At 38.7% G+C, this 25,000-nt stretch overlaps 2 protein-coding genes across 4 annotated transcripts in view; both read right to left on the reverse strand.

Moving 5' to 3' along the window:
- Positions 1–4,476, reverse strand: part of LOC131534040 (hepatic triacylglycerol lipase) — a 14,290-nt gene extending 9,814 nt beyond the window's left edge. Inside the window, exons 1-5 of one of the 3 annotated variants that reach the window (XM_058766666.1) lie at positions 4,151–4,470; positions 3,777–3,940; positions 2,692–2,871; positions 1,150–1,267; positions 654–887 (exon numbers count right to left, since the gene is read on the reverse strand). In XM_058766666.1, the coding sequence (XP_058622649.1) occupies positions 654–887; positions 1,150–1,267; positions 2,692–2,871; positions 3,777–3,940; positions 4,151–4,223 (769 nt within the window). In that variant the 5' untranslated portion in view covers positions 4,224–4,470. Of the gene's footprint in view, positions 1–653; positions 888–1,149; positions 1,268–2,691; positions 2,872–3,776; positions 3,944–4,150 lie in introns of all 3 variants that reach the window. The other 2 variants (XM_058766665.1, XM_058766667.1) reach the window with 2 other exon arrangements.
- A 1,824-nt stretch (positions 4,477–6,300) lies between these two features.
- aqp9a (aquaporin 9a) overlaps positions 6,301–25,000 on the reverse strand; it is a 22,251-nt gene continuing 3,551 nt past the window's right edge. The window contains exons 4-6 of the mRNA XM_058766668.1: positions 23,658–23,776; positions 22,609–22,826; positions 6,301–7,218 (exon numbers count right to left, since the gene is read on the reverse strand). Coding sequence (XP_058622651.1) covers positions 7,014–7,218; positions 22,609–22,826; positions 23,658–23,776 — 542 coding nt within the window. The 3' untranslated portion in view covers positions 6,301–7,013. The remainder of the gene's footprint in view (positions 7,219–22,608; positions 22,827–23,657; positions 23,777–25,000) is intronic.

Here is a 25,000-nt window from a genome sequence, read left to right on the forward strand (position 1 = left end):
TTTGATACAGCACTCTGTAAACAGCCACACCTTTCAGTAATGACCTTCTGTGACTTACCCTCTTTGTGGAGGGTGTCAATGTTCCTCTTCTGGATCATTGCCAAGTCAGCAGTCTTCTCCATTATTGTGGTTTCAAAGAACAAGAGATACCCAGAATTTATACTGTAGGGATGGTCATTTATTCAAACTCAAATGTAAATATTCTAATATTTTGAGATACTGATTTTTGACTTTCATGAGCTGTAAGCTCTAATCATCAAAATTAAAAGAAATAAACATTTGAAATATATCAGTCTGTGTGTAATGAATGAATATAATATACAAGTTTCACTTTTTGAATGGAATTAGTGAAATAAATCAACTTTTTGATGATATTCTAATTATATGACCAGCACCTGTATATGAGCTAAATATAAACTGAATGTTAACCATTGTTCTATATGATATAAGTCTGCTGTGCACTGAGAGCTTCAGTCATATTCCTCTTTCAGCTGCTTCTGAATGTGATTCATCTTATAAAAACTTTAAAAAAAGATGTCCGTGTTTTGTGTAATTAATCAAGAACACAAGAACACGTCCAGTTTGAATGGCCTCTTATGTAAATAAATGCAGATGAATCCTATCAATCGTGTCTGTAGTGTGTCCAGCGGTACCTTGCAGGCCGTACTGGAAGACGTTGCTGTAAATGTCCAGCATCTTGCAGCCGGGCTGGAAGGAGCCTCCGTTGGGGTAGAAGTCGACGTGAGCGACGCTCTGCTTTATTCCCACTCCTGGCACGATGCTGGAGCCGGTGAAGGTGTGGATGGCGTCCACGAACTGAGCGTCGTCTGGAGACAGTCTGTCAAACGCCGGCAGACCCTCGAAGTGCGGCCCGGCCGGATCCAGACCTGCAGCAAGCACACAAACACACTCCGTGATCCGGACTCTGAACGCCGCGGGCATCTCTCCGCACTTCTGAGTCACGTTAAGACCTCGTGTTCTTACCGTCACATGTCTGATCACGCTTATCAGTATTGTCACGGTATTGTTACAATTTGCTGGAAATGTTCACATAAATCATTTTACAAAGTGTTATATTTAAAATCAATGGACAACAAAAAAATGACTTTTTATGCATAAACACTAAAACAATAGTTGGCTTCATCGTACCAGTAATGCGGCCCACTTTCCTCAGTCCTCTGAAATGACTTCCAGCGAATCCGGCCACATGCGCTCCCAGACTGTAGCCAATCAGATGGACGTCATCCATGGAGAGCTGCGCCACTTCCTGTCGAGAGAGGAAGTGCAATCAGGACTCAAGCGGTTCACTCTTAGATACAAATATCACAGCCTGCACTCGTTTACAATTCATAAATATTAAACCTTTTTAACATTAGTAAAAGTACGTACTGAGTGACCGATACCACCTTTGTTATGGAACACACTCGCTGGTTTGCAGCTTTAACGCACATCTTTGCTTTAATTTATTTTCGAGATCTGAGGTAAACTGTCTATTGTTGCTTTCCGCATGGATAGTTTGAATATCATATTGTGTGACATTTCTAAGACATAATCAGTACCTGAGACTATCATGTTCACGGCTGGTTAGGACGAAAAGATTAACACGGAAAAGATCGTTTTTATCGCGCGTCTCGGTGTAACAACAGTTTGTTCAAAGTGATCTGGTCTTTAATAATGTTCTCAAACTGTTATTTATACATTGTTCATAGAGCATTTTCATTCTGAAACCTTTTAGTTGGATGTTCATCTAAAGTTTCTTAAATGTTACTTTTGAATGTTCTCTGAAACAAGAAGCAACAATTCCAATAATGTTTGCAGAATGATACAATGGAATGTTCGCTTGACATTCGCATAACCAAGAAAAATTGTATTTAACCCTGTTCTGCCATTTTTGACTGAAGAATTTTTATAGTTTTTTTATTATTATTATTATTATTGTTTTTTAATTGTATTTACTTCATCAGAATGGTACAAAACCTGGTAAAGGCACTTGCTGTGTAAAAAAAGAAAACAAGGTTAAATGGTCCTGTGTCACACTGGTAGTGTTTGCGGTCAGAAACGGTAGTGTAAACGCTCGGTGCTGCACACAAACTCAATCTGACTGAAATCTCATGTTTTGAGATGTCAACCTCAAATTTGGAACACAACTTGTTTAGATTTAAGCCTTTGATTTTCATACATGTTTTGAAAAATACATATTTCTAATATAAAATTAGTTATTAGTTTGTGCATTTTTCATAATAATGTACATTATTTTTCTAACTTATTTTAGTTTTTTTTTAAAGCTTTTTCCACTTCAGTCTGCAAAGTGTCATCTTTATTAAGAAACCAAACAAACAAATCTGTGCTCCAAAACATTCAAGACTTACAGCAGTTTAAGTCGGAAATTTAATTTTCTTGTCTATGCTCAAAAAGTGATTAGGAAAGCAAGCGAAATGCTCTCAAAACATATTTTTGCTGGCTGGGTTAATCAATCTCTCCATATTTTATCCTCTGTTGAAAAGTCCTAGAACTGCTGTGTTGGATTTCTTTACTTTTGCTACTGGAGCAAATGAGAACACAAATAATACATTTGCTGTCGCCACTATTCAGGTTTACGCAACTATAATGACTTCCACTTCAGAAAACCCCAGAAATAAGGTTTGTGTTGGGTTTGGCTCAGCAAACGTTTCTGCTGAAGTCCTTCATTACCTCCAGCCACTTGAGCAGCGCGGCCACGTCCCGCCCCACCTGTCTGCTGTTCTTGGCTGCGATTGGATACGGCTGAAGCGCCAGCTTCCTCCAATCACTGATGAGAACATTGACCCGCTCGAGCCGGACCTTCAGCGCAGAGGCCAGATCGAAGAGCCAGGGCTCCATGAGTCCATTCATCTGCGAGCAGGAGGAAGAGCTGACGTCATTCACACAAACATATCAGCCAAACAAAGCCATCGCTCAAAGTCTTTGCCCTTTCCTCTGTCTGGAGGAACTTCCTGTCTGCTCCACATGTTTGTTGAGTCGTGAACTGAGTCGTAAAGCAGCGATACGTAGCGTCTAACAGGCAGAAAACACAGATATGACCCCGTTTTGCCTGAGAAAAACAGATTGGTTTCTAGAGGAGGAACCTTCATAAAAGCGCTGGTCTCGCTGAGCTCTGATCTTCTGCAGGCTTGATGAAGGTAGATTTATTATTATTGAAGACATTTTCAAGAACAAGTAAAGATGGAAAATTGAACACAATACATAAACTCTGAGGTGGTGCTAATACAACTCAATAAGTTGACTCAGAAGTTGAATTCTTAAACTCTAACTAATTTCCTATAGTTTTTATAGCAATTTACGATTGTCTATGCGATGGTCTTTAATTTCTCTGCCCCCAAGCGCTAGAACACTGGAACATCTGCTGTTGGTCACACTGCAGTAAAGTGCTGCTCTTCCTCGGTGTTTCTGTCTTGTTCTCCAGTGCAAACGTCTAAAGATCCTTAAATCTAGATACATTTACTGGAGATGCAAAATAACATGAGACATAAAGCCTTGTTTTATGTGTTTAATGCTTTCTTAAGTGTGTTTCTGATTAAAATGACAACAAATATCTGCCAATGGACTCAGAAAACAAGTTTTCATTCCCTACTGACAGATTTTTAGGGTCCAAGCCCTAGGGGCCGATTGCTCTTCTAAGGATCATTCTTGTTTCTTGTTCTTGTAAATGCTTTTTACAATGTAAATTAGTTTTTTAATGTAATCTGTGGAGGAGTGAATTGAGACGTCTTAAGAGCCGCCCTGTGTTGTTCTCTCACCGTCCAGCCGTGTATGATCAGCACCAGCGGGTCGCTGTGGTTGTAGGCGCATCTGTGGAGGGTTTCGGACCGGAACGGGACCACGGCGCAGGTCTCCTCAAACACTCTGCCCTCGTGATACAGATGGAAGCTGGACTTCAGCACCGTCTTTACTGGAGGAGGCTCTGCTAAAATTAAACCCAGATGTGTAATTTCTGAGCACGAAGCCCCGTCCCATCACGCCGTCCTGCGGCTTTCAGGACTTTCCGTGGCGAACGTTCAAAGAGCTTCTCTGAGAACATGCAATTAGACAGTGAAGTCTGCTGTGTCAGTCTAAAATAAGAGCTCCAGCGCATGCTTGAGACCGGCTGCTGGATCAGGAAGCATGCTCTTACCTGTGAAGTTTGTGTGTCCTCTCACAGACGCTGTGACAGCACTCACGAGGAGTAAAGCGCTCAGGACTCTCATGATCTTCTGGAGGGCTCAGGAGTTTCTGCTCTTCTGCTCCTCGAGGACGAGAGTCTGACTGAAGAGAGGGGCGGAGCCTGAGAGACTCTCTGCTCTGATTGGCTGCCGGCTCTGGCACTGTTTGAAGAGGGAAAGTACAGTGGGCTAATTGGAGAGAAAACCTGCCACTGAAAGCGTTCTGAAGCTTTGATTGATCTCCATTAGATCAGCAAATGCTTCTCCTGCATGAGATCTCCAGAAGAATAACATCTCAGGTGTGATTCTCAAGAGCTCGCTTCACTCTGATCAGGGTCTGAATGAGCGTCTGATTCATTGGTTTTATGGAAATAGATCACATCTGTTGCCTGAGATCAAGCCAGCGCTTGTTTCAAACAGAGACTTCCAGTAAGCTGAAAGTGAAAGCAACATTTAATCTGTATCACACGTATTAAAGTCATCTGAAACCAAACAAGAAATTCTGCTCCTTGAAAATGAAGCATTTTAGAAAAAATATTTTTACTAAAAGTAACACTAACCATAACTGTCATACACTGCTTCAAACCTTGAAAAGGCTGTATGTATATATCTGACCCTGGACCACAAAACCAGTCAGAAGAGTCCATTTTTCAAAATAGAGATTTATACATCAATGGAACGCTTATTTATTCAGCTTTCCAATGATGTATGGTTTGTTATGATATTTGGCTGAGATGCAACTATTTGGATATCTGGAATCTGAGGGAGCAAAAAAATCTAAATATTGAGAAAATCACCTTTAAAATTGTTCAAATGAAGTTCTTAGCAATGCATATTACTAATCAAAAATGAAGTTTTGATATATTTACGGTACAAAATTTACTAAATATCTTTATGGAACATGATCTTTACTTAATATCCTAATGATTTTTGGCATAAACAAAATGTATAATTTTGAGCCATACAATGTATTGTTGGCTATTGCTGCAGATATAGCTGTGCTGCAGGGTCACATATATATACCGTCTTGACCCGAATATAAGACAATGTTTTTTCTTGGAAATACATGTGCAAAAACGCGGCCGTCTTATATTCGGGGTCTAGACTTTGACATGTCAGTAATACACCCACAACAATAGGTGGCGCATAAAACCAGTGTGCCATGAAATATGTAATATGTCGTGACTGTCATGTTAGTCTGATGAGACCAAACTTCCTCTGTAAGTGATTTTAAAACATAAGACAGTACCCAGATTTGAAGACTACAATAAGATTTCACTTCTACTGTTAATAAAATTGAAAATTGAGATGGATAGCCTAAATGTTATATAATTCAGATGGGCTACCTGTTATTTCAATGGTATATCAAAAAGTGTATATTTTCAATGTCATTGTTGATACATTTTACCAGTATTTACCATACTTTCAAAACAAAAATTAAAATAGGAAAAATATGCAGTTTGAAAATAATTTAAGAAAAAATGTTTTACAGAGAGAGAGAGAAAAAACAAGATTAGGTTTTCAAAAAGCCTTTTTCCAAAAGGTACATCTGGAAAAAGGGGGGTCGTCTTATATTCGGGACAATACGGTATATATTCAGCTGTGGCATGCTCAGATGTGCAGCATAAAGAGACATGAACCGCCCCTAAAATATTATTGGTCATCTGGGGTGCCATGATAAAACTCCACACTGATTTCACCATGTCAGAGGCAGGGCCTTTCATAGAGCAGTTAAATAAAGCACATTTGTCAACAAGTCCTTCTTGGTTGTTGTTTTTACCAAACTAGCTGTACACCACGTAGACCTGTGTAATCTGGACTAGTCGTGTCATGTCTATAATGCATGTGTTAAGTGATATAGAAACAAAAAGACTAAATCAAAAATGAAATTAACTGGAAAACTAAAACTAACAAAATCATTAAGCTAAACAATAGTTAAAAAGCCAAAACGATAATGACCTGTAATAACAACAACATGACATTTTCTTCAGTGTTTATGGAGATGAATGTCTTCATCTGTCTTCACCCTCAGTAGACCGCAGCAGATTTGTCCAGACATGAACAGAACCTACACAAGCAAACATCTGATGCGTTTGAAAGCAAGACAAATCTGCCGCAAAAGTTCAGCAAAAGTTCAGTTTATTTCAGCAAAAAACACAAATATACAGTTGAAGTCGCAGGATTTCATCATTACAAAAGATCTACTTTTTACGAAAGACTTTCAAAAACAAGTCAATAAAAGAAGGCTGATCTACAAACACAAAACTATACATACCACAGACAATATATGAATGACAACAAGGTGAAATAAAACTTCAATTTAACATGAAAACTCAACAGTGGTGATCTAGTGGGAAATCTTTCGCAGACAAACGCTAATCTTTGCCGTGAACCATTACACTGACGCTTGTGACATGATGGGCGTGCTCAGACAAGCATGTTTGTCAGGTCGTTTCATCATCAGTGAGTCGGTGTGCTTTTGATTGGTGATTCTTGCTTTAATCTGAACAGAGTTCCGTTTCCAGCACTTTAAAGGTATAAAAGCCATTGAATCGATTGTTCTGGGTTCAGTATAATATAGTATTAACCATCAGCAAAATACAATCAAATGTTATGTGCAGTGGGGGATTATGGGAAAGATGGGTTTACAGATGTGAAGCTTGTATTTAGTTAAAGCACTTACATGATCAATCAGTGAAAACCCGTTCATTATCTGAGCTGTGAAGGTGGATGGAGGTCTGCTGGTGTCACTGATGAGTTTACTCATGTAAACAGCGTGTGGAAATGAGTTTACCGGCTTTACTTCACGACAGGAACTCTACTGATCTCGGGTTTCTAGCTCATGTTGATCATCTCGTATTTGTCCTTCAGGCTGCTGTCCTCGTCTTCCTCCTCATCCTCCTCTTCCTCGGGTTCTTCGTGAGGTTTGTCAATGTGGTTGGTGTGATGAAGCTCGATCAACAGGAAGTAGATCACAGCACCAGCGACGCCCCCTACCAACGGCCCGGCAACAGGGATCCACCACCAGTAATCTGCAGTGCTGCACGCACACACACACACACACACACACACACAAATACATCAGAAAATTATCATAATATATCACTGAACATCATAGTATATCACCAAATTATCATATCACAGAATAATCATAATAATATAACACTGAATCATCACAATATATCACCAAATCATCATATCACAGAATTGTACAAATTTAATCACCAAATCATCATAATATATCACTGAATCATCACAGTATCTCACCAAATTTTCATAATATATCACTGAATAATCAACAGCATAATATATGGTCATGATCTGTGATATATTGTGATGAATTAGTGATATATCACCGAGTCATAATGTATCACCAAATAATGACAATATGTCAGCGAATCAGCACAATGCATCACCAAATTATCATAATATATCACTGAATCATCATAATAGGCTTTAAGATGGTTTAGATCCTACCTGTCTGATTGCTACCACTTTGTTTATTCAAACAGGGAATCACCTCAATTAATGCCAGTAAAGTATGGAGTGCTGCAAGGATCTGTCTTAGGCCTGTTGCTATTTTCAATATACATGCTGGCCCTTGGTAATATTATTAGAAAAGATGGGATTAGTTTCCATTGTTGTGCTGATGATACTTAATTTAGACGTTTCATCTGGTCTTATATATAGTTATCTAAGCAAACTAATTATCTAAGGTAAATTCGGATAAGACAAAGCTATTACATATTGGACCAAAAAAAAAAAAAAGTACACAGAATCTCTTAAATTACAATGTGTATCTACAAAGATTTACTGTTATTTCCTCTGCAGTCAAAACCTTGGGTGTTATATTAGACAGCTACTTGTCTTTGAAAATGTTTTGAAATTGAAAAAAATCATCTAAGATGGCAGCCACAGTGCTTATCTCTCCAGTGTACTGTTTTTGTTAGTTTTTTTTTTTTAGACAGGGATGAACTGCTGAACATTCGGCAGAACACCACAAAACCTGAAAGATGTGCTGTTCAGACCTAGAAGCTCTCTTCATTAACTGTAATCCATTCTATTCGCTGCGGGAGTTTGGCTCATTCATTCTCTTGAGTGTTTACATTCCTCCGCATGCGCACGTGAGCTCAGCTTTACAGAAACTCGCTGATCAGATCACAGAGACTCTGTTTTAATCATTCTCGGGGACTTTAATAAAGCAAATCTCTCCCGTGAACTGCCAAAATACAGACAGCATGTTACATGTCCCACCAGAGACAGTAATATACTGGATCACCGTTACACAGCAATAAAAGATGCATATCACTCCGTCCCACAGGCAGCTTTAGGACTCTCTGATCACTGTTTGGTTCATCTTATACCGACCTGCAGGCAGAAACTGAAATCAGCTAAACTTGTATTAAGGACTGTAAAAAGATGGACTAATGAAGCAGAGTGGGATTTACAAGCCTGCTTCCACCTCACTGATTGGAGTGTTTTTGAAGCTGCTGCAAACGATCTGGACGAGCTCACAGAGACTGTAACATCTTATATCAGTTTCTGTGAATATATGTGCATTCCTACCAGGACTCATTTAACCTACAACGACAAACCATGGTTCACTGCAAAACTTAGCCAGCTCTGTCAGGCCAAAGAAGATGCTTACAGGAATGGGGACAGGATTGCTTCAGTCTGTTGTGCTGATTGCTTCAGTCTGTTGTGCTGCTGAGAGGTTTGTGTTTGTAGCTCCGTGTACCTTCGCGTTTTATTGAATCTCTTACTTTCAATCCCTTTTGTCTAAAGTGATAATATATAACTTAATTCCCACCATATTTCCGGTGTTATCTTTCAAACTAATCTAACTAATTTGATCGTTCTCCTTTAAAAACCGCGAGTGCAGCTTGTTAGCCCGTTAGCTTGTCACTCGCGGTTCCATTTGCATTTCTATTTGCGCCTATTATTATTTTTATTTATTTATTTTTTTTCCCTCGCTCCGTTTTTCACGAGCTCATCAAACAACAGTGGTAAGTGGTAAGTTAAGTTGGTATCATTCATCAATCACGGTGAGTAATGGCTTCTTCTCCTGCTATTGTTGTTTGCACTGTTTGCCACATGTATAGTTTATCTGTCTCTGTCAGCAGCGAGGGATTCACATGTGATAAATGCAGGGAAATAGTTAGGCTGACAGAGAAGGTTTTAGAACTAGAGACACGCATCCAGACTTTAGTTGAGGACAGTAAGAATGTGAGGGCTGTAGATACTGCTTTGGATGCGACTAGCTCAAGGAGTCCTGTACATTGTTCGGTTTCGGTTGAGCCCGTGCAGCAGGGCAACTGGGTGACAGTGAGGCGGCATAGTCGCGGGTCAAAACACCACTCTTCCGTTCCGATCAGAACATCAAACAGGTTCTCCCCACTCGGTGACGCACCCACCGAGAAACCTGATGAAAGTGCTCTAGTTATTGGCGATTCTATTATGCGGGCGTGAAAATAGAGACACCAGCCACCATAGTCCATTGTTTACCAGGAGCCAGAGCGCCTGACATCTTGGCAAATTTAAAAGTGCTGACTAATGCTAAACGTAAATTCAGTAAGATTGTCATCCACGTCAGCGCTAATGATGTTCGACTTCGCCAGTCGGAGATCACCAAAAATAATGTTAAAGAGGTGTGTGAACTTGCAAGTACGATGTCAGACACTGTAATATGCTCTGGTCCGCTCCCTGCTTACCGTGGTGATGAGAGTCACTCAGTGGCTGGATGTCTAAGTGGTGCCCGCAAAATAACATAGGCTTTATAGACAACTGGAAGAATTTTTGGGGCAGACCTGACCTGTTGAAAAGAGATGGTGTTCATCCCTCCTGGGGTGGTGCCGCTCTTCTCTCTAGAAATATGGCACATAGTCTTAGAGTTTGTACTTGACTAACTGGAGCCCAGGTCAGGAAGCAGACAGACTGGCTAAACCGATCGTCTGCTAGCCGCCTCACGCCACAAAGTCAGTTAACTCTCAGCACATAGAAACTTTTTCACCTAGATATCACTCTATAGAGACTGTGTCTGTTCCCCGAACTAGAAAATACAGAAAACATCCAAACCAAAGTAATAGTAACAATTTAATTGATGTTCAACAAATAAAAAAACAATATAATACAGATAAACACATGATAAAGCTTGGCTTATTGAATATTAGATCCCTTTCTTCAAAAGCACTTTTTGTAAATGATATGTTCACTGACCATAAACTAGATGTGCTTTGTCTGACAGAAACCTGGCTAAAACAAGATGATTACATTACTTTAAACGAGTCTACACCCCAAGATTACGATTACAAACATGAACCGCGTCCAAAAGGTAAAGGGGGAGGTGTTGCTACAATTTATAGCAATATTTTCAGTATCTCTCAGAGGTCGGGTTTCAAGTATAATTCGTTCGAAGTAATGGTGCTTCATATAACATTATCCAAAGACACAAGTGTTAATGATAAATCCCCTGTGATGTTTGTACTGGCTACTGTATACAGGCCACCAGGGCACCATACAGACTTTATTAAAGAATTTTCTGATCTTCTATCAGAGTTAGTGCTGACTGCAGATAAAGTCCTAATCGTTGGTGATTTTAATATCCATGTTGATAATGAAAGAGATTCGTTGGGATCAGCATTTATAGACATTCTAAACTCAATTGGTGTTAAACAACACGTGTCAGGCCCTACTCATTGTCGAAATCATACTCTAGATTTAATACTGTCACATGGAATTGATGTCAGTGGCATTGAAATTTGGCAGCAGAGCGATGATATCTCAGATCATTATCTAGTCTCCTGTATATTCCATATAGCTAAAGCTGTAAAGCCAACTTCTTGTTACAAATATGGTAGAACCATTATCTCTACCACAAAAGACTGCTTTATAAATAATCTTCCTGACTTATCTCAGTTCCTCAGCATATCCAATAGCTCAGAACAACTTGATGATGTAACAGGAACTATGGACTCTCTCTTTTCTAGCACTTTAGATGCGGTTGCTCCTTTACGCTTAAGGAAGATTAAGGATAAGAGTCCAACACCGTGGTATAATGAGCACACTCGCGCCCTAAAGAGAGCAGCCTGGAAAATGGAGCGCAGCTGGAGGAAAACTAAATTAGAGGTATTTTGTATTGCTTGGCGGGAAAGTACCCTATCCTACAGAAAAGCATTAAAAACTGCTAGATCTGATTACTTTTCGTCTCTTCTAGAAGAAAACAAACATAACCCTCGGTATTTATTCAATACAGTGGCTAAATTAACGAAAAACCAAGCATCAACAGGTGTTGGCATTTCCCAAGAGCACCGCAGTAATGACTTTATGAACTACTTCACTTCCAAGATCGATACTATCAGAGATAAAATTGTATCCCTGCAGCCGTCAGCTACAGTATCGCATCAGATAGTGCACTATAGACCCCCTGAGGAACAATTCCACTCATTCTCTACTGTAGGAGAGGAAGAATTGTATAAACTTGTTAAATCATCTAAACCAACAACATGTATGTTAGACCCGATTCCATCTAAACTACTAAAAGAGCTGCTTCCAGAAGTCATAGATCCTCTATTGGCTATTATTAATTCATCATTGTCATTAGGATATGTCCCCAAAACCTTCAAATTGGCTGTTATTAAGCCTCTCATTAAAAAACCACAACTTGACCCCAAAGATCTAGTTAATTACAGACCGATCTCAAATCTCCCTTTTCTGTCAAAGATACTAGAAAAGGTAGTATCCTCACAATTATATTCCTTCCTAGAGAAAAATGATATCTGTGAGGAATTCCAGTCAGGATTTAGATCGTATCATAGTACTGAGACTGCTCTCATTAGAGTTACAAATGACCTGCTTCTATCATCTGATCGTGGTTGTATCTCTTTATTAGTTCTACTGGGTCTTAGCGCTGCGTTCGACACTATCGACCACAACATTCTTTTGAATAGACTAGAAAACTTTGTTGACATTAGTGGAAGTGCCTTAGCATGGTTCAAATCATACTTATCTGACCGCCATCAGTTCGTAGCAGTGAATGAAGAGGTATCATATCGATCACAAGTGCAGTATGGAGTACCTCAAGGCTCAGTACTAGGGCCGTTACTTTTCACGCTTTATATGTTACCCTTGGGAGATATTATCAGGAGACATGGTGTTAGTTTTCACTGTTATGCTGATGATACTCAGCTCTATATTTCTTTGCGGCCCGGTGAAACACACCAAATTGAGAAACTAACGGAATGCATAGTCGATATAAAAAACTGGATGACGAGTAATTTTTTACTGCTAAATTCTGAAAAAACAGAGGTGTTAATTGGTGTTAAATATGACCATATTAGCCCCGTTCTGTCAACACTGCACTGGCTCCCTATCAAGCATCGGATAGATTTTAAAATCTTGTTAATTACTTATAAAGCCCTGAATGGTTTAGCTCCTCAGTACTTGAGCGAGCTCTTATCGCATTATAGTCCTCCACGTCCGCTGCATTCTCAAAACTCCGGCCGTTTGATAATACCTAGAATATCAAAATCGACTGCGGGCGGCAGATCCTTTTCCTATTTAGCACCCAAACTCTGGAACAGTCTACCTAACACTGTTCGGGAGGCAGACACACTCTGTCAGTTTAAATCTAGATTAAAGACCCATCTCTTTAGCCTGGCTTACACATAACACATTAATACGCTTCTATTATTCAAATCCGTTAAAGGATTGTTAGGCTGCATTAATTAGATCAACCAGAACCGGGAACACTCCCCATAACACACGATGTACTCGTTACATCGTAAGTAGAATGGCATCTACGCTAATATTTGTGTTTCTTTCCTGTTCTGTTTCTCAGTCCGTATCCGGTCAGATGGTGGATCAGCACCAAGAGATGATGTCTACAGCCCTGATCGTCAGCGGAGACCAGGACACCCAGATGACCCCCAGAGATATATCCCCAGTGAAGACCTCGATTGAATACAATAAAACTAAAAAAATATAACAAAATAACTAAAATATAATAAAATACCTAACTACATAATACTACTATTGTTAGAAATTGCAACAAAATTAAAATAGAAATATACATTTTTGAACTGCGGGTTTCGTCTGGTCAGAGGAGAACTGACCCCTGACAGAGTCTGGTTCTCCCAAGGTTTTTTTCTCCATTCTGTCACAGAGGGAGTTTTGGTTCCTTGCCGCTGTCGCCTCTGGCTTGCTCAGTTGGGGACACTTAATTTCTGGCGATTATCGTCGTTTTGATTGCACAGATACTATTTAAACTAAACTGAGCTAGACAATGACATGTCTGAATTCAATAATGAAATGCCTTTAACTGAAACTTGAGTGTTTAATCTTATCATTATACATTACTGACACTCTATCCTCTAATTTGATACTGTTAAGTGCTTTGACACAATCTGTATTGTTAAAAGCGCTATATAAATAAAGGTGACTTGACTTGACTTGTATAAACAGGTCAAATACACACTGGAAAAGAGATCAGAGTGGCAAAGAGGAATTATTCTGGAAAAATAAGGAACCAGTTCTCTTGCAGTGATTCTGCTTCAGTGTGGAAAGGTCTGAGAGACATCACCAACTACAAGACACCATCCCCCAGCACTGTGGAGATTCAACAACTGGCAGACGATCTGAATGAGTTCTACTGCAGGTTTGAAAAAACACCATTCACACCACATGCACTGCAGATCAGTGAAGATGATGTGCGCCAGGTCTTCAGAAAGAACAAGAGAAGAAAGGCACCAGACCCAGATGGTGTGTCACCAGTCTGTCTGAAAACCTGTGCTGACCAGCTGGCCCCCATCTTCACACAGATCTTCAACAGATCACTGGAGCTGTGTGAAGTCCCCTCATGCTTCAAACGCTCCACCATCATCCCTGTTCCAAAGAAACCCAGAATTACTGGACTTAATGACTACAGTCCATTAGTCACTAACGTCTGGCTCTAATGTCTGTGGCCATGAAATCATTTGAAAGACTGGTTTTGGCTTATCTGAAGGACATCACTGGACCCTTACTGGACCTCCTGCAGTTTGCCTACAGAGCAAAAAGGACAATAAAGCTAATTTTCATTCTCATTCATTCATTCTCAATTCATATTTCATATGTTACAAAAACAGCATCTTCCATCTTAGCGTTTTGGTTGATTGGATCACAAGTAGAAAACGCTAAATACAGGTGTAAACATGATGAGAAACGTTTCGAGCTTGTCCACTTTCGACCACTTCCAGAGATAGGGCTTTCGTGGTGTAGATGCTGATGTGGTCAAATGTGTTCGAGCAGCCACAAAAGACTGCCTACTCTCCGCCAACTGAGCAAATAAGTAATCATTGTGAGACGTACAAGGATTCGCACTTATCAGACGGGATTTAAACTTTGACTGGCCGAATCACTGCTGAAACGAAAGCGGTTGCTTTCTGCATTTTTCTATTTTGTCTAATTTTGCGAATGTGTGAAATTTGTCTGAGCTTATGTTCCATTGCTCTGAAATATCTGAAAAAAAAATACATGAACAAAACTTTGTGCAAACAATACTAGCAGCAGTAAGTACAAGCAGATGCAATATTAGTGCATGATAACTTGTTTTGAAGCCGACAGAGGGATCTGCCCATTTACCCTTCTCTTGACATAATCAGCACCACGGGGGTAATCTGGTCAGAAGTGGTCGAAAGTGGACAGAAGAGATGGATTAAAACGCCAGGTGTAAACGGGTATGTGTCTCCATTGTCCACTTGTGATCCGATCAACCAAAACGGATCTTAATACGAAGTGTAAACAGGGCCTTAGATACATTGCCAAGCTGTTACCTGTTTCAGATGCAGAAAAGCATGCATTCATGACCTCTAGACTGGACTATTGTAATGCACTGCTAGCTGGTCGTCCTGCATCTTCAATAAACAAGCTACAGGTAGTCCAAAATGCAGCGGCTAGAGTCCTTACCAGGTCAAGAAAATATGATCATATTACTCAATTTTACAATCTCTACACAAAATATTACTACTTATTTTTAAGGCCCTTAATGGTTCAGCTCCTGCGTACCTAACTAGTCTTCTAGCTCGCTACAATCCATCACGATCCTTAAGGTCGCAAAACTCTTGCCTTTTGGTAGTTCCTAGGATAGCAAAGTCCACTAAAGGAAGTACAGCTTTGGCTCCCAAACTCTGGAACAGCCTTCCTGATAAGGTTCGGGGTTCAGACACACTCTCTCTGTTTAAATCTAGACATCTCTTTAGCCAAACATTCACATAGTGCATCTCATTAGGGGTGGGTGACATGACCAAAATCATATCACAATAAGAGTAATTATTTTTTCACAGCAACAATATATAGCCTATCATGATATAGTTATTTTTGCTTTAAATAAGTCTTTATGATATCAACATTTCTAATACCATAGAAATTTCATAAATCTTGTCTCCAGTGTCAATATCACAAAAAACTAATACTAGCCTAAATTAAAAAATTTAAAAACTCAAGCTCACTGAAGACAAGGAAACAGTAACTGATTGAATAAGAATAAGAAGCTAATTACAAGCAATAGGGAAAAACTACAGTAGATCAAACCAATAAAAAATGCGACATACATTGTATAAAGCAATCAAACAGAAGTTTGAAACTAAGATTTCTTCTTAGTAAAATTACAAAAGTGCTTGTTAGGGTTAGGTTTTCGGTTTCTGTAACCAGGAATAACACAAGCTTCAGTCTGGATCCAGCCTCTTATCAATCCTCAAGACGGGGGCGCATGTTTGTTTTAAAGTCTATGTTTTAAGAGAAATATACTTTTTAAGCTTCTTGTTGTGTTTTGGATTTTAAAATGCGTCATCGATTGTGCTTGTGCGTTGGGCGATGTAGTGGATTTGGGAAATTTAAGGAACAACGGATTGATGAGGGTGATGTTCTACAGCTGCGAAGATCTGCTGAGACTAAAACTCCACCAAAGTTGCTGTATGCTCCTTCTGAAATCATTTGTTGCACACAAACAACGTATGGAAAGAAGAAAACAGACTTAAACATCGCAGCAGTCGGTTCCCTCTTACAACTATAACTTTAACTAATGCTCGTTCGCTCCAAAACAAAATGCCCGAACTCACAGCATTGGTGAAGTATAACAGAGACTTCAACAGAGCTAACCTGCATCGCGGAGACATGGCTGACGGAGGCGATTGACGATATAAATCTGGATGGATATTCATTCATTCGTCTGGACCGTGACAGTGTCAAATCAACTTAAGCCATCGGAGGAGGTTTGTGTATGTTTAATAACAGCCGGTGGCGAAGAACATTACGGTATGTGAAACTCATTGCTCAGCTCATTATGAACTTTTGACTGTTTTATTCAGACCATATATCTACCTCGTGAATTCAGACAAATAGTTATTTTAGTCTATGTGCCTGGACCAAACTTTGCTCTGGCCGCCGAAGGCATAGCTGAGCGCTGTACAATACTGCGGGTGACCCAGTCTTCTTGCTCGGAGATTTCAATAATGCGACATATCTACTTTGTTGCCAAATCTTGAGCAATATATAAGCTGTCCGACGAGACTGGATAAGACTCTGGAAAAATGTTTTGGTAATGTGGAAGGTGCATATGTGCCAAAATTACATTCACCTCCGGGACGCTCGGATCACAATGTTATCCATCTGTTACCAAAATATAGGCAACTATTAAAGAAGAATAAGCCTGCCATTCAGCAGGTTCAGATATGGTCCAGAGACTCAATACAACAATGTAGAGGTTGCTTTGAGTGTACGGAACGGGACTTATTTTTTAATGATCACAATTGTTGTAATAATTATGAATTGCTGAATGATACAATAACCGGTTATGTTCATTTCTGTTGTTCAAACCAAGAATGTCACAATCTATCCAAATCATAAGCCACGGATAAAGATTTGAAACATTATTTAAATATGAAGAAAATTGCTTTCTTGCAGAATGATCAGCAGGAAAAGGAGTTAAATAAAGTAGTTAAATGTAAGATAAAAGATGCACAGAGGGAATATAAAGAGAAATTAAAAACAGGAAATATAAGAGAGGTGTGGAAGGGCTTGAATACATTAATAGGTAGGCAAAAGGAAAGAATTCAACAATGTGAGGACTCTTATTGTCTTGCAAATTATCTTAATTTTTTTTTTTTTTTTACCCCAGGGATGTGTATTATCACCAATATTATTCTCTGTATACATCAATGAACTGCAGTGTGATGATGATAATCTCTCCCTCATGAAGTATGCTGATGATATGGCACTGGTTTCCAGTCAGAAAGAAATTAATAGCCCTTCATATTTTGAGTGTATCAATAGTATTACTGGTTGGTTTGATAGTAGCTCCTTGCATTTTAATATTGGAAAGATTGTAGAACAGGTCTCGAATTTTAAATATTTAGGAACAATTATTGATGATAAACTCAACTTTGAAAGTAATGTAGAGTCTGTCTATAAGAAGGCAAGACAGCGCCTGAGTTTTAATGTTAGTACACAGACTCTATGCTATACAGGTCAATGATTGAGTAATATAACAGTTTAACAGAACAACAAACTCTCGCAAATAATTAATCAGGCAAATAAGATTACTGGCAATAAACAACATTCACTTCAGGTCTTATTTGATTGTTTTATGGAAAAGAACAGCTATTGGGATTTTTAAAGATCATACTCATCCCCTCCACTCCACATCCAGGGCTTTCTTACCTCTGGCCAGAAGAAATGCTTATAAAAAATCATTGGTAGTAATCCCAGTGGTGGTGGTTATTTTAAATCGGATTATTGTTTGAAGGAAGTGCAAGAGAGTGGTTGGTAATACAGTGTTTAATGGATTTAATGGAATGAATTGATATACAGTGGGTACGGAAAGTATTCAGACCCCCTTAAATTTTTCACTCTTTGTTATATTGCAGCCATTTGCTAAAATCATTTAAGTTCATTTTTTCCCTCATTAATGTACACACAGCACCCCATATTGACAGAAAAACACAGAATTGTTGACATTTTGCAGATTTATTAAAAAGAAAACTGAAATATCACATGGTCCTAAGTATTCAGACCCTTTGCTCAGTATTTAGTAGAAGCACCCTTTTGATCCAATACAGCCATGAGTCTTTTGGGAAAGATGCAACAAGTTTTTCACACCTGGATTTGGGGATCCTCTGCCATTCCTCCTTGCAGATCCTCTCCAGTTCTGTCAGGTTGGATGGTAAACGTTGGTGGACAGCCATTTTAGGTCTCTCCAGAGATGCTCAATTGGGTTTAAGTCAGGGCTCTGGCTGGGCCATTCAAGAACAGTCACGGAGTTGTTGTGAAGCCACTCCTTCGTTATTTTAGCTGTGTGCTTAGGGTCATTGTCTTGTTGGAAGGTAAACCTTCGCCCAGTCTGAGGTCCTGAGCACTCTGGAGAAGGTTTTCGTCCAGGATATCCCTGTACTTGGCCGCATTCATCTTTCCCTCGATTGCAACCATTCGTCCTGTCCCTGCAGCTGAAAAACACCCCACAGCATGATGCTGCCACCACCATGCTTCACTGTTGGGACTGTATTGGACAGGTGATGAGCAGTGCCTGGTTTTCTCCACACATACCGCTTAGAATTAAGGCCAAAAAGTTCTATCTTGGTCTCATCAGACCAGAGAATCTTGTTCAGGTGTTTTTTAGCAAACTCCATGCGGGCTTTCATGTGTCTTGCACTGAGGAGAGGCTTCCGTCAGGCCACTCTGCCATAAAGCCCCGACTGGTGGAGGGCTGCAGTGATGGTTGACTTTCTACAACTTTCTCCCATCTCCCGACTGCATCTCTGGAGCTCAGCCACAGTGATCTTTGGGTTCTTCTTACGTCTCTCACCAAGGCTCTTCTCCCCGATAGCTCAGTTTGGCGGACGGCCAGCTCTAGGAAGGGTTCTGGTCGTCCCAAACGTCTTCCATTTAAGGATTATGGAGGCCACTATGCTCTTAGGAACCTTAAGTGCAGCAGAAATTTTTTTGTAAACTTGGCCAGATCTGTGCCTTGCTACAATTCTGTCTCTGAGCTCTTCAGGCAGTTCCTTTGACCTCATGATTCTCATTTGCTCTGACATGCACTGTGAGCTGTAAGGTCTTATATAGACAGGTGTGTGGCTTTCCTAATCAAGTCCAATCAGTATAATCAAACACAGCTGGACTCAAATGAAGGTGTAGAACCATCTCAAGGATGAGCAGAAGAAATGGACAGCACCTGAGTTAAATATATGAGTGTCACAGCAAAGGGTCTGAATACTTAGGACCATGTGATATTTCAGTTTTTCTTTTTTAATAAATCTGCAAAAATGTCAACAATTCTGTGTTTTTCTGTCAATATGGGGTGCTGTGTGTACATTAATGAGGAAAAAAAAGAACTTAAATGATTTTAGCAAATGGCTGAAATATAACAAAGATTGAAAAATTTAAGGGGGTCTGAATACTTTCCGTACCCACTGTATATATATACTGTATATATAACTGTGGATGATGATTTGTTATGTGTAAGGAACGTTTGAGGTCAGTTAATTTTATGTTGTGCTGTTAATGTGTGATGTGTATTTAAGTATTAATGTGGATGTATTTATGTCACCAGTGTCAAAGACAAAGTTCGTGACAAGCAGAACGGAGAATAAAGTTAAACTAAGCTTATGAAGATCTGAGATGACTGAACACCTGAGAAGAGATGATGCCAACCCTCAGACAACATACAAAACTATATACAAATATTGCTAAATCTGATCACAACATACAATCATTGCTTTGTTTGAATACACGTCATTAACTGACTGCATGATTTTTACTGTACATTTCTGCCATATGGACATCACCTTGACACCTTGAATCATTATATCATAAAATTACCATAATATCACCAAATCTTCATAACATACTACTGATTTATAACAATATCACAGAATAATCACAATATACCACCAAATCACCACAAAATATGACCGAATCTTAATATATCATACCATCAAATCATCACAATGTGCCACATGTGATTGTGCAGGAGCTTCATCTGATAAACCAGCTACGAAGACCAGGTTATTAGCATAACTAAAACTAAAAAATTAAACAAAAAAAATAAATATAGATAATAAAATGTTAACTGAAATGAAATATTAAAAACATAAAAAAGGATGTAATAAAATAAGTAAAACTAAAAAAATAATACAAATGAAAAAATACAACAAAAGTATTACAACTTCAGATCAAAATTAAATGAAAATGGAAAATATAAAAATAATAAATAATAAAATAAACAACAAAATTACGAAACACTAACTAAAATTATAATGCAAACATTAAATATAAAAATAAACACTAATTCAAAATATTAATAAAACTATAATAATATATTAACGATACTGTGATAAAACTGAAATAAATAAATAAATATATATATATATATATATATATATATATATATATATATATATATATATATATATATATATATATATATATATATATATATATATATATATATATATATATATATATATATATATATATATATATATATATATATATATATATATATATATATATATATATATATATTAATGAGGCTAAAATAACTGGTGAAAAACAGCTGATGATTACAGAGCAGTCTGGATTTTTTTAAATGTACTTTTGACATTGTGTGTTGTTTTCTGATTATGATACTCATTCATTGTGTTTCTGTGAGGGTTTGTTTAGGGTTCAGAAATGGATCATATTAAACTGATCAAAAAACAGTGCGTCTATGAGACGAGTTCACTATTACAATCAAACAAGCATGATGTGAAGCTGCACGTTTGTCACATTTAAAGCTCTTGAGTGCACGTGATATTACGTAATGAACTGATCAATAGAGAGTTTGTGTGTGTGTGTGTGTGTGCGCAGCACGTTAATTAGGCTGTCAGAGCTCATTAACTCAAACTAAACTGATGTTGTGATGAAACTGTCAACAAGAACAGCTAAACTCACTGAACTCAAACTGAGCGAGTCGCTCATCCAGACAGAATGTAATGCACAAAATCATCTCACTGAAGACATAAAGCCTACCTGCTTTTGAACGAATGCTACGGTAAAACATGATGATTGTTAGAGCATAATATCAAACGCAATCAACATTTACTGATGCGCTCGTACCTGATCACACTCACACAGCTGTCTCAACATCAGTACCCTGATGAACCGCTGTTATTAGTAGTACTGACACTTCTGCATTGCATATAATTGACTTTTAGAAGCAGCAGTGCAATAGAAAAACAACCCAACCGCCCGACATGTGCTGCTTGCTCTGAGTAACGCACTAATGCACTGAAAGAGGTGTGATCAAAATAACAGCAGTGTGGAGTTTAATTAGAGATTTCATTCATTCTGTCAAAAAAATAGGTGTCATTATGTGTCCTTTATTAAAGAGGGAGGGAAGCAATGTTTCACACACTGTTAAAAAATAGATTTACTTCTAAATTTTGAAGTAAAATGGGCCGTTCCAAACAAAATAACTATGTAATTTGATTAAAACGTTGATTGGAGAAGGGAAACATATAAAGAAGTGCAGGAAATTATAGGATGCTCGTCTAAAATGATCTCAAATGCTTTAAAATGGCAACGAAAACCCAAAACACATGGAAGAAAATGAGCAACTACTGATAAAACGGATTGAAGAATTTTCCGAACGGCAAAGAACCATCACCTCCAGAAAGATGAAAGATGATTTATGATTACCTGTAAGTACTGTGACAGTCAGAAGACGCTTGATCGAAGCCAAGCTATCAGCAAGAAGCCCCCGTGAAGCACCACAATGTGCAGAATTGGTCGTATTGGGCATATTTATCGTATACTCGGTATCATCGGTCAGTTTGAATACAGCAAAATACTTGAAGAGAAATGCCCCTGAAATGGGTGTTTGAACGAGACAGCGACACAAACACACGAGTAAGCGAGCAACATCTTGATTTCAGACAAAAAGGATCGAGTTCATGGAGTGGTCAGTTCAATCCCTGACCTAAACCCAATTTAGAAATTGTGAGGTGACATTAAAAATGCAGTTTCTGAAGCAAAACCCAAAATTACACAGGAACTGTGGAACATAGTCTGTGCAGAAACTGGTCGACTCGATGCAGTGCAGATGTGCAGCAGTTATCAAAAACAACGGTTATGCAACTAAATATTAGTTCAGTAATATAAACTGAAGTTTAAAAAAATTGTGTTTGAGATTAAAGGGAAATATGTTGATGCTGCTATTTTTTTGAACAGGTTAATATTCATTTTCTTTGCCTTCTGAAAGGAATAACACAGACTTGATCAAATCTCTTAATAGTGTGATTTTAGAATTAAATGTGTAATGTTTCCACTATATTTGAAATATGGAAACTTTATTGACTTTCATTAATGCACTGCTATCTCTTTGAACACACTCGCACCTGAGGACCTGATTCTGTCGTACCTGAAGACCTCCATGCCCCATCCGGCGGCGGCGGTGAAGAGGCGAGGGCCCAGGTCTCTGGCGGGGTTCAGAGGGTAACCGCAGTTCAGTCCCATAGAGACGCTGATGCCCAGCAGGATCAGACCCACGGCCAGCGGCTCCACGCCTCGAGGAGCACCGATGTTCCTGCCGTCCACAACCGCCAGAATACACAGGACCAGCATTCCTGTCCCCACCACCTGACGGACAGATGGAGATCAGCGGTCACTGAACTAACCTGACCCCAACCAAACAAACTTAATGTGATGCAAATTTGACAGTCATACATCAACGCACTCAAAACATCATTTATTCACAGTGGTCAGCATAAATCTGTTAATTGTGGAAAAAATTACATTTATTCAGTTAAAAAGTATAAACATGGTTAAATATGGCTAGCTGTGGAAAAAGCAATATTCAATTACATGAATGTAAGAGATTATTGATGATAAATAAATACAGCTGGGTAGTGTGTATTTAAATCACACTCAGTTTGTCAGTACATTACAGAAATCTGACTCGTTTCATTTATGTTCACACGTGCTATAGACTACAAATAATGTAATGTAATATAATGTATTTTCTTGGATTGAGATATACTTTTGATGCTTTTAAAATATATATTTATATTTTCAAAATATATTTAAAAAAAAAGTATATTGGCAGAAAATATATTAATGTAAATATTTTCAAACATATTTTAGCAAATGTGTATTTTTGGCCATTTTTTGTATACTATTATTAAGATATCAGTTTTTGTGTTAAACAATGTGTAATTCAAATTTTATATGCAATTGAAATACATAAATTTTAAATTTAGGCCTAAATGGTTTGTTGAGTAACTGGAAGCATGACATGTTTATTTGGGACAGGAAGAGCTGAATTAGTTCACGGGTTCACACTGAATTGGTGTGTTTCTGGCTAGAAACGTTCAGCCGATCAATGTGCATTAGTCAAACAGCATCAGTCTGCGGTTGTGAAACACGGACTGAATGTGTGTTTTCAGTTCAGTTATGTACAGACAGACTGACCTGATCCACAAATCCGCCCAGGACTGTCAGGTGTCTGCCAGGGTACGAGGCGAAGATGTGTCCTGTGGCGTTAATTCCTGTGACCGACAGGATCCCGCTGGTGAAGTCCATGAAGGCATCTGAACACACACACATGCATTAAACACGTGCAATTAATCACATACATCAAACACATGCATTAAACACACGCATTAAACACACGCATTAATCACATGCATCAAACACATGCATTAAACACATGCATTAATCACATGCATCAAACACATGCATGAAGGCATCTGAACACACACACATGCGTTAATCACACACATTAAACACGTGCATTAATCACATGCATGAAGGCATCTGAACACACACACACACACACATTAAACACACGCATTAAACACACGCATCAAACACATGCATCAAACACACGCATTAAACACACGCATTAAACACACGCATTAAACATGCATTAAACACACGCATCAAACACATGCATCAAACACACGCATTAATCACATGCATCAAACACACGCATTAATCACATGCATCAAACACACGCATTAATCACATGCATCAAACACACGCATTAAACACGCATTAATCACACGCATCAAACACATGCATTAATCACATGCATTAATCACATGCATCAAACACATGCATCAAACACACGCATCAAACACACGCATCAATCACATGCATCAAACACACGCATCAATCACATGCATCAAACACACGCATTAATCACATGCATCAAACACACGCATTAATCACATGCATCAAACACACGCATTAATCACATGCATCAAACACACGCATTAATCACATGCATCAAACACACGCATTAAACACGCATTAATCACATGCATCAAACACATGCATTAATCACATGCATTAATCACATGCATCAAACACATGCATCAAACACACGCATCAAACACACGCATCAAACACACGCATTAATCACATGCATCAAACACACACATTAATCACATGCATCAAACACATGCATTAAACACGCATTAATCACATGCATCAAACACACACATTAATCACATGCATTAACCACATGCATGAAGGCATCTGAACACACACACGGATTAAACACACGCATTAAACACATGCATCAAACACATGCATTAAACACGCATTAATCACATGCATTAACCACATGCATGAAGGCATCTGAACACACACACATGCATTAATCACACACATTAAACACGTGCATTAATCACATGCATGAAGGCATCTGAACACACACACACATTAAACACACGCATCAAACACATGCATCAAACACATGCATCAAACACATGCATCAAACACATGCATCAAACACATGCATCAAACAC

The sequence above is a fragment of the Onychostoma macrolepis genome, chromosome 25, assembly GCF_012432095.1.
Source record: "Onychostoma macrolepis isolate SWU-2019 chromosome 25, ASM1243209v1, whole genome shotgun sequence".
NCBI classification, from domain to species: Eukaryota; Metazoa; Chordata; class Actinopteri; order Cypriniformes; family Cyprinidae; genus Onychostoma; species Onychostoma macrolepis.